At 41.3% G+C, this 13,627-nt stretch overlaps 1 protein-coding gene across 4 annotated transcripts in view; it reads left to right on the top strand.

The window, feature by feature from the left end:
- The window catches only part of col16a1 (collagen, type XVI, alpha 1), a 79,940-nt gene that overhangs the window by 63,340 nt on the left and 2,973 nt on the right, over positions 1 to 13,627 (top strand). For all 4 annotated transcript variants that reach the window (XM_075450485.1, XM_075450483.1, XM_075450486.1 and 1 more), the window contains 27 exons: positions 561 to 614; positions 774 to 893; positions 1,141 to 1,182; positions 1,286 to 1,357; positions 1,462 to 1,506; positions 2,180 to 2,224; positions 3,836 to 3,889; positions 3,984 to 4,037; positions 4,142 to 4,195; positions 4,285 to 4,329; positions 4,415 to 4,468; positions 4,591 to 4,626; positions 4,723 to 4,785; positions 4,885 to 4,956; positions 5,090 to 5,143; positions 5,263 to 5,307; positions 7,014 to 7,058; positions 7,267 to 7,320; positions 7,466 to 7,519; positions 7,620 to 7,670; positions 8,113 to 8,202; positions 8,313 to 8,348; positions 9,703 to 9,747; positions 10,861 to 11,055; positions 11,315 to 11,378; positions 11,541 to 11,717; positions 11,808 to 11,885. In XM_075450485.1, the coding sequence (XP_075306600.1) occupies positions 561 to 614; positions 774 to 893; positions 1,141 to 1,182; positions 1,286 to 1,357; positions 1,462 to 1,506; positions 2,180 to 2,224; positions 3,836 to 3,889; positions 3,984 to 4,037; positions 4,142 to 4,195; positions 4,285 to 4,329; positions 4,415 to 4,468; positions 4,591 to 4,626; positions 4,723 to 4,785; positions 4,885 to 4,956; positions 5,090 to 5,143; positions 5,263 to 5,307; positions 7,014 to 7,058; positions 7,267 to 7,320; positions 7,466 to 7,519; positions 7,620 to 7,670; positions 8,113 to 8,202; positions 8,313 to 8,348; positions 9,703 to 9,747; positions 10,861 to 11,055; positions 11,315 to 11,378; positions 11,541 to 11,717; positions 11,808 to 11,885 (1,798 nt within the window). The remainder of the gene's footprint in view (positions 1 to 560; positions 615 to 773; positions 894 to 1,140; positions 1,183 to 1,285; positions 1,358 to 1,461; positions 1,507 to 2,179; positions 2,225 to 3,835; positions 3,890 to 3,983; positions 4,038 to 4,141; positions 4,196 to 4,284; positions 4,330 to 4,414; positions 4,469 to 4,590; positions 4,627 to 4,722; positions 4,786 to 4,884; positions 4,957 to 5,089; positions 5,144 to 5,262; positions 5,308 to 7,013; positions 7,059 to 7,266; positions 7,321 to 7,465; positions 7,520 to 7,619; positions 7,671 to 8,112; positions 8,203 to 8,312; positions 8,349 to 9,702; positions 9,748 to 10,860; positions 11,056 to 11,314; positions 11,379 to 11,540; positions 11,718 to 11,807; positions 11,886 to 13,627) is intronic.

Here is a 13,627-nt window from a genome sequence, read left to right as displayed (position 1 = left end):
TAAATGGAAAAGAGCCATCATCAGTGGCAGTATACAGTGTAAATCATCAAAAATACAGTAATACCTGTGTAATACCAGTTGTACCTAATAACTTTTGCATGTCAGAATGCCTGCATTGAGAAAGGTTTGCTACCGTTGGTGAACTGTACATTTTTACAGGTTGCCATTTATTTGGGAGCATTTCGTAAAGCCAGATCGGATCAGATCGCGAGTTTGGGCAATTACTTCGAGTTACTTTGAACTTTTTTTCTTGATTGTGTGCGAAAGATGAAACTATTTCCCTTAAAAATCTCAAAACACCTGTCCATTTCAATATATATATATATATATATATATATATATATACATATGTTACACTAAACTTAAGGAAATGAGATTGTTCTAATGTGATTTTTAAAGTATGTGGTGGCTGAGCGTTACAGCATTTGGAGAGAGCCACAGCGTAACTTTGTGGTTTTTCAAACATGGATGAATTGAGTTTGATAACGTGTTTCTCCTAACGGTTCTGGTGGCATCAATTCTTAAATAAGTATTAACTAAATTAACATTTTCCCCTGTAGATCCACCCCAGACCGGACCAACTGCCTCAAGACGCTACTGGAACATACAAAGATGTAAGTAAATAACATTAAAACGGTGCATTTTTAGGTAAAGGGGGATTTGCGATCGTGCTTTTTGCTTTTCCAGAGTTCGGCATGACAACTGTGTCGGCATGCTTCTGTATACACATGCACATGGTCATATCTGTGCATGTTTCGATGTGTATGACACAGGAGGAATGTGAAGGAGACTGTTCCCTGGGGTTACCAGGGGTGCCAGGCATGGCTGGTGCCAAGGGTGAGAAAGGAGACCAGGGCAAGCCTGGCGCAATCCCCTTGGACAACTGTGACAAAGTAAGACGTGGAGGGAGAACTTAGAGTTTCTTGTTGAAATATCTTCAGTCTCACTGCATGATTCTCCAGGCTCAGAATCCAATGCTGCGTCACTTATAGTGCAGTCTCTTTATTGTTCTGCTTTGATTAATGCAAAATGACAGTCCATCATTTTGTATTGTGTTCAAGTGTGCATGGCTTGATGTGATTTTTTATTTTTTCAAAGTGTGACAGTAAGGCATTCCTCTGATAACGTATCTGCTTTCAGTGTTTGGAGAGACTGCAGACAGAACAGGCCACGCAACCAGTGGTCAGTTGAAATCCACACCATATTAAAGATATGCATTCATACTCGCGCATAGTTGCACAGACACCCATGCATCCTTGTTTTGTTTTGTTTTTTTGATTCACAGGTCGATCGATCCTGTGCAGGAGCTCCTGGAATGCCAGGAAATCCTGGATCCCCAGGAATCAGAGGGGAATCAGTGAGTTTCCCTCTGCATGTGCCTGCCTTTGTTTAAATATGCATATCCAAACAGCCTTAACGGAGATTAGATTACATCTTCTCCCTCCTTTATCTTTACCTCAGGGTATGCCAGGAGAAAGAGGGACCCCTGGAACACCAGGAAGCTTGGTACGGGTTCATTTTAAACTGGAACATGAGGCAACATATGTCTTCCCAGAAATCTCATTGTATAACGGAGATACAAGTTCACTTTTTTTTCTTGTGAAAGACACAATTTGCTTTATAGTTGTAACACTTGGTAGCTGTGATGTTCTGAAAACTCCATCTACTGGATTTGCCGACAGTGTCCATAATGGGAAATCTTCGAGAAATTCAAGACCAACCTACCACTCTGATAAATGTATTTTTTTTTTTTTTTTTACAAAATATGTTTGGAGTGCATTGTAATCACTGCCTTAAATGAGTTTGACAAGAACTTCTGTGATAGAAAAGAGTCATTTTTTTTTTTTTTTTTTTTTTTTTTTTAAATTTTAGGACAGAACTGCTGCGTTTTTGTCTCAAAGCTTACATTTGAAGTGACTTGACACAACCGGAGTACATGTCTGCCACTTCCCATAGCTTCGCAGAGCCCCCTGCTGGTGTAGTGAAGGATCTCGTACAGCGTGGTTCAAAACACTAACGTCTTAGACTCCCACAACACACATCGTCTCTGTGTTGCGATGCTCTCTTAATTATCGGAAACAAATTAAGACCTTTTATCGGAGGTGTGGACTTTCTTTTCCACAGATGGCTCAGCTTGTCTCAGGTGTTTTAAAGTCTTCCTTTTACTTTCTGTTCACAGGGACCCCCTGGTTTTCCGGGGCCTCAGGGCCCATCTGGTTTACCTGTAAGTTGCACACACATATTCACACTTCATTCAGGTACATTAAGAGTAATAATAGCCCATTATAAGAAATAAAATCCACCTGAATGTAGTGGTAGTATTCATTGTATTGTAATCACCACGTTCCAACAAGTCACATTATACTGTGTCACGGAAGCGTGATTAATGGAGCGGAAAAAGGAGAAACATTTGCACAAATGTAACTTTAATCTTTGGAATTCAAGCCTAAAACCTTGACTACACACAGTTTTATGGGAAATACTCTTAAAAATACAAACCTTAATCTTTAAGATCTTATTCTTCAAATGCTTTTCGGTTTCAAATTGAAATCTGTATGGCGTAAAAGCTCTCTTTTGCTTTGTTTTGTTTCTTTCAAAAGAGAGGCACGGAGCAGCATGAAATGGAAATCTTGATTAATCTTGTCTTTCCCTGCCAAACTTCGATCATCTCATTCCTAAATCGAGTCGCCCTTGATTATTCCATCTTTGCTATCTCTCCATCTCCCTGCCTCTGCGTGCCATTTTTAATGAAAGTTATTTCTGATGAGGAAACGATCTGGTTGTCTGTTTCTCCACTTGTTCAATTATTCGCCCGTCAAAGAGATGGAGAGTGTGATGGCTGCGCAGACAGAGCCCGCCTCCCCCCTCCCACAGATTTATTGTTTTAGGAGAATGGAGGTGCTAAATAGTTTAGCCGTGTGATCGCTAAATGGAATCTATTTGCAGCGTAGTAGCCCTTCATAGCAGGCGTTTGGCCTGTGCGGTGTTTGTGAGGGAGAGGGAGACGAGTACAACCCTGCTGCCAAATGTGTCCCTCGTATTCAGTGGTGACGCGGTTGCTCACAATAAGCAGCTATCAGTTATCTTCTCCTCACAATGATCAGTAAGCTTTTCGTGAAATACAACCCCTGAAAAACACTCTCAAAGAACCAATATTACTAGTGAAACTTTGATGTCACAAGTTTCTCAATTTATTATTAAAATATCCTTCGCATTATCATACGGCCCATTTTCAGCAGTTCGGATCATTTAAAAAAAAAAAAGAAGAACATTGCGTCCTTGTTTCTTTCTTATATTGTCATTTCTGAAAAACTTCTCTCTCTTATCTGTTCCTCCAGTTCTCATCTGTCTTTGACTATAGTACTGGAGCTGTTGCTAAGCAACAGCTCCTACTAAAAGTGCATATTAATATTTACATCAAAATAGCATTCAGAGTTCATTTTACTGTGTGACAGACAGATTGTAATACAGCTTTTTGGTGCACCTTTTTTTGCTCACATATGGTTTATTTTCTTGGTTTATTTCTTTCTGATTTTTTATTTTTTTTCCATGTAGTTTGTGGAATAGAAAATGAATAGGGATTTAGTGAAATTTACAACTGACTTTGCAACAGGGCGGAAGATTATGAAAAAGAAGGGATGAACATTTAAAATGATCATTATCGTCTGTGGGAACTAGCAGCCTGCGCTGGGTTTTGCCTCACAGAGGACAAATGAATGCAGTCCCACACCAGTGAGCTGTTTGCCATTTCTGCTATTGACTTAACTTGTCACAGACATACATGTCACATCCTCTCCTTCATTTTCCAATCTGTCCTCACGGCTGTCATCCTCAGGGTCAGCAGGGTGAGCGGGGGTCACCCGGCCTTTCAGGATTGAAGGGTGAACAGGTGCGCATCTGACAATCAGCTTCCCTGGAAAATTATAACGTGTTTGAAAATAATTGGCTTCCTTGGTTGATTGATTGTATGATCTTTACCTCAGGGCCCTCCGGGGACGGCTGGGTATCCGGGAACCATGGGTCCACCTGGACTGCCTGTAAGTTCCGGCCTCATTATAAAAGATAAGAGAATAACAGCATCCTGACAGCTTCCACGGGGTTACACACTCACCCTGATTCACTGCTCTTGTGAATTTGTCAGGGACTGAAGGGCGAGCGTGGCAGTCCAGGAGGCAGCGGACAGAAAGGAGAATCGGTAAAAGCCGCAGCACCAGCAGTGTGATACAAATCCAACACGCAGCTTGTGTTTTATATTACTGACTTACTTTTTCTTCCCTTCTGCAGGGACCTCCCGGTAACCCTGGGTATAAAGGACAGGCTGGCTCACCGGTCAGTGTTTCTTAAATTTGCCTTTGGAGTACATTTTGAGTCCGACCATTTGTAATAACTTAGAGAGTGTGTCCTGTGTCTGCAGGGCGTTAAAGGAGAGACGGGACCAGGAGGGCCTGATGGCCCCAAAGGTGACCAGGTATGTGTAACACAGGCTGCGCATTTACATACATACATTTTTTTTTTTTTTAAAAAAGGTAAAATTGGTAACAATCAGAGATAAACGGAACAAAAATGTTCATTAAATCTTTTTAATTCAAGGGTTTCCAAGGACAGCCAGGTTTCCCAGGACCACCAGTATGTAAATGTTCTAACCCATTACTGCTTTTATTTTTGTCCCTTTAATTGTTGCAGCAACTTTTCATAATATTCTTAATGTTGCGATAATCTTAGGGTGCCCCTGGTCCCGCTGGCAAACCTGGAAGGGAAGGCCTTCTTGGGCTCAAAGGTGAAAAAGTAAGTGACAAAAACAAAGCAAAAACCAGATTGTAGAATTTCAAACATTCTTTGCATTTAAAATCCTCCTGTACTGGACTGAAATGTGTGTTTTTATAGGGTACTGACGGCCTCCAAGGCTCCCAGGGGTCATCTGGACCCCCTGGCTCACCTGGTTCCCCAGGATTGATGGTATATATATACGCATATAAGTATAATTTCTTTTCCCCACTCTATTTTCCAAGTTTAAAGCACTGTGACCTATTGATGAAATGTATGCTATTTTGAGTGCTTATCTGCACCTTTCTCATGCTTGCATTGAAAGGGCCCCCCCGGCATTGAGGGAATTGATGGAAAGGATGGGAAGCCAGGGCTGCGGGTAACTCGCACACAGTGTGCCCACGCACCTGCAGAAAATCCATATACACAGTGTATTTTAGCTCAAAGACATGCATTTAGCGGTTGATCTTTTGACATTGTCTACGATTTTATTATCAGGGAGAGACAGGCCCATCTGGCCCAGCAGGACTTCGAGGAATCCCAGTGAGTATCACCTCTAACAATTACCTAACCCGATTCCTCTAAACACCCAGCGTAGAAAACAACATGAATTAGACATGAAGAAATATGCTTCATATTTTAACGAGAAATACATTGTTTTTCTGAATTAATATGGATTACTTTGATCCTTTCAATCTTCAGTGTAGGTTATCTCTAACAGAATGTATGTATGGGTACACCGTTGCATTATATAAAAGTGTAGATTTAGAGAGAAACTTGGACGTTCGCAGCCTGACCGAAAGTGTAGGAACACAAGTTCAACAATTGGAAATAAGGATCCACGCAATACATGAGTTTTGACACGAGGAGATCGAAAATGCAAACGCACGTGTCAGACCACGGCCTCGTAATTATGAGCCCGACGGAAAACAGAAAGACCAGGAAAAGTCATGCACGAGGAGAATTCATCTCCATCAGAGAGAAATGATTTTGTGGTGTGAGGTATGAGCCCATGTGCTGCTGAGTCACCCACGTTAGCCAACAACTGCTGACAATGTGTTCAAAGCACCGTAAAGTTAGTTTGCCCTCACATTTCAGAGTACAATAAAACAAGGTGATTGTATTTTACAGGACCAGAAAACAGGAACCAATGCCCAGAGACTGACTGCTAGGCTGTTGACAATATGATCAGCCTCACAAGTTATATTAGTCAGAGTTCTTTTCGAGAAACTATGGTTAAACTGTTTTTTGCTGTACATGTATTCATGATCCCCAGAGGATGACTCTTGAGTACACTGGTCATCCTCTGACTTCCACCCCGGCATCACTGGGAGAATGTAGGCTGTGGCTTTGTGGCAGCAAAAAAACAGATGAACAGCTATTAGTTTGGCACATTTATAGTCCCCAGAAGATGAACTTGACCTTCCGTTTAGATTCACATTTATCAGTTTGACAAAATTTGTCTCAATAAGTGTTTAATGAATCTCCACCAAACTGGGCTCAGAGATTCATATTCTTCTTGGCATGCCCTTAATATACTACTGAAAAGTCTATTTTTTTTTTCATTTGGCACGCGTGTTTCTTTAAATCCAAATTGTGAGGCAGAACTTTTATACAGTGCCTTGCCATTGTACTGCCATTATTTACTTTTGGTGTCACAATTAGCACGCTTGTATGCAAAGCAGCCTGCATGATTAACCCTGTTTCATAACGAGGACCTCATTAGGAGAAGGATGGGAAAGGATGGTTTGTTCGCTGGGATATGAAATCAATATTCATTCAGAGATGGTCTGAGCTCCTAACCCATATGAGCTCTGAAAGGAAATGATCACGGAGTGTAACCGTTGATATTTCGCTCGCCTCACCCTTCCTGCTGCTCTGCATTAATATGTGCAGTCATTACTGAGTCTTGTTAATGTTGTAGATGTCACCGGTGAAGCGAACCCATTTAAAACTTCAAAGCTCCCCATCGTCTCCTTAGATTTTCCCAACTTTCTGTATCACATATCGACACAGGTGGTGATGAGGGCGCGCTGTAGTAAGCTTCAGTGAAGACACGAGTGGCTGCCTCTCGTCCTCCCTTTCATTGTCTTCTTACGTCTCTCTCTTGCTCTCTGGATCTCAGATTGTGTTCCACCCGAGAGCAGGTGTTCAGGATTTCAAAGGCAGTCTGCCTCTTCTTTTGGCAGCCTCGACTTTGTGAATTTTTATACTGTCTCAATCCCATTCTCTTTGATGTCTTTCCCCAGGGATTCAAAGGGAAAACTGGCCACGTTGGCTTTCCCGGACCGAAGGTTAGCCAAGGACTCACTGTTTACCATCACACCGTGTCTTTCTGTCTATGTAGTTCCGATTGCTGCCTCTTGTTTGTGCATTAGGCCTAATTATTCTTTATCAAACTGATGATTATGACAAAAGTCTGGTTTAATTGCTTGTTATGGGCCTGCTTTCTTCTCATGCTTCTTCTATGACAGTTCTCTCTGCGCTCTCTCATTTCTCCAGGGAGATGCTGGACCTGCAGGCCCAATGGGACCACCCGGCAGGCAGGGACACGACGTGAGTGTTTTCCCTCTTTACAACCAAATGATCTAATCACGGAGAGCACATCTGTAATCTGTGCATACAAGCCTCAAAGAGTCTGCATACACCAAACTCAGTGCAGCCTTATTGGAATCTAAAGCTCAGTCTTTAATGTCTCCAGGGTGATCCCGGAACCCCAGGAGCCCTCGGACGACCTGGACCTCCAGGCCAAATTGTAAGTGCCCTTCCCATTTAAACGTAGACATTTCTAATTTGTTAATTTTGTAGTATTTTAGCAAATGGAACTTGAATAATGTGTTTACTTTCCCAATCAGGGTTCCTCGGGGCCAGCAGGACCTCCAGGGCCCCCTGGTCCATCAGGCGTGGTAAGCGAGAACCTACGTCTTCATCTCCATTTGTTTATCAAGCAAAACTTGAAAGATGAAATTCGAGTAACTGAACTTTAAATAATCCCATTGGGGGAAATGCGGTGTTGCTCCGGAGCTTGAGGAAAAAGTCAGAGAAAGATAAACAATTGAATGCTCAGGACAACAAACAGTATAACCGTTAATTATAATTAGAGGAAATAATTAGAGCGGCTTCACAATCTGAAAAAAATAAATAAAAATAGATGGCCAGAGATAAAGCTGTGGAATCTTAATTTAAAGAGTCTCTGGGAAGGCCTACAATAATGGATTATAGGCTGCAGAGTGTGTGTGTGAGCATCAGTGAAGGTGAATCAGGACACATTTAAAATTCTCTCCAGCTGCCAAATGTTGAAAAAAAAGAAGAAAACTTCTTCTGTAACTTTTCACCTGCACTTTCTAGGGTATACCAGGGGATAAAGGCCAATCTGGGGAGAGAGGTCTGCCAGGGATGGGTGGACCTCCGGGACCACCTGGGCATCCAGGAGCTATGGTTAGTTGTTTTCAACTTGTGTCAAGTTCAAAATGTACCCACAAAACTGAGTCAATATGTCAATATGTCTCACTTGTATTTATATATATTTCTCCTGCTTTGACTTTTAGGGCGAGCCTGGCAATGATGGTTCTGCTGGTAAAGATGTGAGTAATGTGTGGGGATGGTGTTTGTCCCCTTTGAAGTGTCATGGTGTGAGATTTATTTGGTGATATGAATGTTTTAGGGCTGTCAGGCATTCAAATTCTAACCATGATGACTCTGTATCGTTCATCATGATTAATCAGAAACAAATTCTTTTTACTTTGCAATCCTTAAATTTAGAAATAACAAATAGTAGATTTTTCATTATAAATATGCGTCAAACAATTACAATAGTCCCAGCCAAGCCTGCACATTTAAGAAAGTTCCATGAAAAAGTTGCATGAAAAAGTTTTTACCTTCTAAAGTTGTAGAAGGTAAAAACGGTAGAGGAACACAACAATGTAAGCTACGGAGGCCATTAGATTACTTATAATCAGTCTCTAGAGTCTAAGTTCCAGAATACCTGGAACTGTAGTTGGTTAACGTGTTTTGAGTTTCAGGAGTGGAAATAAAGACCTGGAAAATGTACATTCTCACTCTTCACACAAAAAGTGAAAGCATGTTAGCAGCTAGGCTATACGCTAGGCTTCAGTGAAAACACACAAGCCTACTGTCATTGCTAACATTTTTCCAGAAATACTGCAGCAGCTAACACTACCGGCTACTGTACAGATGATTTGATGGAAGCAGAGGTTTTGTTTTTCACCAAGTAGTGCAGATTTTCTGCCACGCCACCAGAAATTTTGCTGTCGGTGTTAGCTGAAACTGGGACATCGGCGAGCAACATTGGCAAAATTTTTTCAAGTGTGAGATAGAACTAAACTCAGTGATTTAGATTTCAGAGGGTTTTCATCTGCCTGGTTTGCACTGTGGTAACATTCTCACTGTCACCTCACATAGAATGCTGACCACAGGTCTTCTCATACTGCTGTGAAGTAGTAGATACCTGAGGTCACTTCGACTGTGGACAGTTTTTGAGTCGGTGTGTCTAAGGGTCATGCACTGTTAAAATTTCAATTATTGCCATTCATTTAGCAGTGTTTGGACTATTTAGCTGTTTTAATTCAAGAATGTGTTGCGATGTCTTCAGTGACACTTTGGGTGAGGACAGTGCTTTTCTTGGGGGGGTGGGGGGGTGTTAATCCCCAATTATTCCTGCTGGAATCAGTGACTTTTAGCCAGTGTTCAGCAGTGTCAGATTGAATGTCATTGTTACTAAAGCGGGTTTTCTGAGTGTTTTTTCTTTCTCACATGGAACGATAAATTTCATGTCTTTGGCTACTCGTCTACATTTTAGCAACCAAAACATCACGGCACGTTAAGTAGATACTGTGTTAAGAATGATAAGAACATGATAACTTTGACAATACTTCATATTTCATTCCTTGATGGCTGTTTCTTTCCTTGTTTTGACAGGGAGCGTCAGGTCTACCAGGGGACAATGGGCAGCCAGGTCAAAAGGTAAGAGCCGATTCAGCATGGTCTTAACTTATGTGCGTGTAGCAGAGCATCAACCATCCATCGCCTCTACAGATTATCTGAGCGCAGCGAGATTCACCCCTTCTCTGTTCCCTATAAGCCAGGGAGAGTTATGTTGGTAGACCATGGTGCTGAGCACGCCACTCCCCCCCCACTGCCCATTTCTGCCCGCTCAGCACCCACGCTTAACACAGTCATCAGTTCACTAACCCTCTGACCCAGCCAAGGGACCGAACCCATTTTCTTCTTTGCCTCACTTCTCCACAAACTGGCAGCCGGCCGCCTGCTATCCCTCTATAACTATAGAGCCTGTTGGATCTCTCCTCAGACAGAGGCTTACAGTACAGCAATAGAGTTATTCCTCTGCCTCTAGGATAATGCTATTGAGCATGAGGGGAGATGCTAGATGAGGCTATTTGTCACGCTGACAGGACAGCATTGTCAGGGTTTTAGCCGCACAGAACAGAGAAGAAAGACAAGAACTGACTCCTCTATTCTTCTCACTCCTCTCTATTTCAGCAGCCGCTTGTCTGTCAGTGACGTGTAAACATTAGACGTCCATTATGGGTTGCTTTGTCCTCGATAAATCACTGTCGCTAATGTAGCACGGCTGTTTTTAAGTGCATTTACGCTCCTGCTGAATGGTGAGCGCTGCTGTGTGGAGAGCGATAGAGATGTTGGCAAAAGCTGTCTGAAAAGGCTCGATTCTTCTCCAATATCCATTTTGTAATATCTTTATAGTGTTTGCTTCCTAAATTGGCAAAATAATTAGGTTTTGAAAAATACATGAATAATATAATGAACAGAATTTTAATATCCAAGCTCTACTACTTAGCTACGACCAAAGTGGGAAAACAAGTAATAGATGTTTATTCCAAACTTTAACGCCTATTTCCATTTTAGCATAAGACCATCGAATTGATATCGGTGTATTCCCCGCAGTGCATCTTTCAAACTTTTTAATGAAAATATAGACTACTGAACAAGTAATGTCTTCAACAAACATCCAAAATAGCTCTTAGAAGAGATAACATCTTCAAAGGAACTGATACTTTCTTGTAGCCACCGCCCTGACTTGTGTGTTTTGTGTTCCAGGGAGAGCCAGGGGCCCCTGGTCAGAGGGGTTCTCCAGGAGAGAGAGGTAGACCAGGTCCCCCGGGTGGTGGAGGATATCATTCCAAGGATGCCCAACCCATGATGGGCCCAGCAGGACCCAGAGGGGAAAGAGGAAGCCCAGGCTCATCTGGCCCAGCTGGGCTCCCTGGCACTCCCGGGTCACCAGGAAATGATGTGAGACACACCACTTTAATTCCTCTTACGACACTTATTTTGTTTATATATTTATTTACTTTTTATTTGTTTATTATTATGTATTTAATTTCAATTGAGCTCCAAATCCATATTCAGCTCATGGGGCAAAGATGTAAGCACGGTGGCAACAGGCGCTCAGCAGCTCCATCTGCTCTTGTAAATAATGAATTTTTTAATTATCTACCCGAATAATGTTTCGTCGTTTGTTTTTCCTCTTTGTCGCTCTTTTCTTAAATAGGCCGTTGTCAATTACGACGACATCAAGAACTTCATTCGCCAACAAGTCATCAAGATCTTTGATGGTGAGGACATATGGTTCTGTGAATATTTACTGTGCATATAGCCTGAAGCAGTATTTTCCCTTCACTCGATTCTTTTTAAAAAATGATGTAGTTGGTCCTTTGGGACAGCACTGCTCTTGCCTCTGTGGAAAACACCTTTATTATTGTGTTTCCTCTCCCCAGAGAGAATGGGCTACTACATGTCTCGCATGCAGATGCCAGTGGAGATGGCGGCATCTCCAGGCCGGCCTGGGCCCCCAGGGAAAGATGGTACTCCGGGTAATCCTGGCAACCCAGGTGCTCCGGGACTCCCGGGACAGATCGGCAGACAAGGACGACCAGGAGGGCTAGGGCTCCAAGGTTAACCTTTTACTTATCACATTAAAGCTAAGAATCATTGTTTAGTCACTTAAACTCTATATGTTAGAATGTGTTGTTCTCTTTCTGTAGGACCACGGGGACCACAAGGACCAAAAGGTGACAAAGGTGTCGGAGAGATGGGAGATGTAGGACCTCCTGGAGCTCCAGGTAATGTATCTTATTGGTTCATGAATCAGTAAGTTGTACCGTAGATGTTTGGTTGTAAGTGGATTGTAATGAAAAATTATACTTGATAAGATTTAAGCTAATTGGAGTTAATTGTTAGCAATACAAAACAACAACTCATGTGGCATTCAAACATAATTCTAACACATAATTCCTTCTCCTTTCACATTTTAGTAAAAATATGTACATATTCAACAACTTCCAATAAATATTCAAAGTTCTTTAAGCACAATTACAAGGTACACCTGATGCATCATTAGTGTAATTTTTACTATTGTATTGTTATTAAAGTTGTTGTTAATTAGTGAAATGTCGGTATAATTCAATTGATTTGTCAAAGTTTACAGTTTGTCTTAATTGTAATTGCCAATTTAATTCATTCCAGCCAAATCAACATAACCACAAACCCTTACACAGAGTTCAGATAGCATTGGCTAACTTAGCAAACTAGCTGCTGCCGTCACTTCAAGCGGTTTATTTAATTTGGGTTAAAAAAGCAACTGTGTTCAAATGATCGATGGCTCGTTTCATTCATGTTCCCATTACAACTAATGTAGTAATACCATCATTGATTAAAGATTATTCTAATTGATGTATGCTTATTTTACATGTTTTCTGAAGTGGTGTGTTGAAATCACTTGATCTAATTGCTAATGATTAAAATCATACATTTTGTGCCTGTTTTGTGGTGCTGAACAGTATTTTCATAAGTTTGAAGTCGTGTTTCTGAGTAAAAGAAACTCCTTATTGCGGAAAATAATTTTATTTTTTGCCATTAATTACAAATTGGAAGCTACGGCCAACAGCTAATAAGGTTAGCTTAGCATGAAGGTTGGTGGCAGAGGGAAACGGCCACCTTGGCTCTGTCCAAAGTTAGGGTGTTGAAGTGAAAACTAAATCATGAGATTGAGGGGATTGTTTGTAGGCTTATAAGATTGCATTTGGGCACAGATCTAAGGAGGGATGCAAGAAACTTTCTGCACCATTTAAAATGGCCAAAAGCACAGCTCTTCAATTCTGAAACACAAGCTATTTCAAAAGAAAGTCAGAAAATATGGGGACAAAAGATATTTGTCATATAGGTAACCAACAAGCCAACTGTCACCGTGAATGAAATCCAGCAAGCTTTCAACACTGTCCAGCAAACTTTGTGTGATTTAGAATGTTTTGAACGCCAACAAAGATTATGAACTCAAATTCTCAAATGCAGGATTGACACTCCTAAATCATCCCCCAATTTTCACTATTCAGGACCATCTGAGTCATATTCCAACTACAAACAGTTATGGTGATGTTATTTATATGCATCATTGCAATGCTTAAATGTTCTGGATACCATCTAGCATGGAGCATTGAGGTTCATCACAAACCTTAAATCACTTACACACCACTGCACAATGTATGGTCAGGTTGGATCGTCTTCTTTGACCTCCTGAAGACTCAAACATTTGCATATTTTGATTTATAAAACTATTCAAGGTCTGCTCCAACTTACTTTATGGGCTTGTATCCTTATATATAAAAAAAAAAAAAAAATACCAGAACCATGTCTTCGTTCCAACAAACTACTCCTATTTTCCGTCCCCAATGTCTGTACTGAATTTAGAATAAAAGCCTTTAAGTGCTGCTCCCTCTGCTTGGAATAAATGTCAAATTCACTCAAATCTTTGGGAGCTGGTTTCACTAAACCAATTTGAAACATAGTAGAGGCAGACATGCTAAAT

Source organism: Odontesthes bonariensis, chromosome 18 (assembly GCF_027942865.1).
Source record: "Odontesthes bonariensis isolate fOdoBon6 chromosome 18, fOdoBon6.hap1, whole genome shotgun sequence".
NCBI lineage: Eukaryota > Metazoa > Chordata > Actinopteri > Atheriniformes > Atherinopsidae > Odontesthes > Odontesthes bonariensis.
Note: the sequence above shows the minus strand (reverse complement) of the source record. Positions and strands in the feature narration are given on the sequence as shown.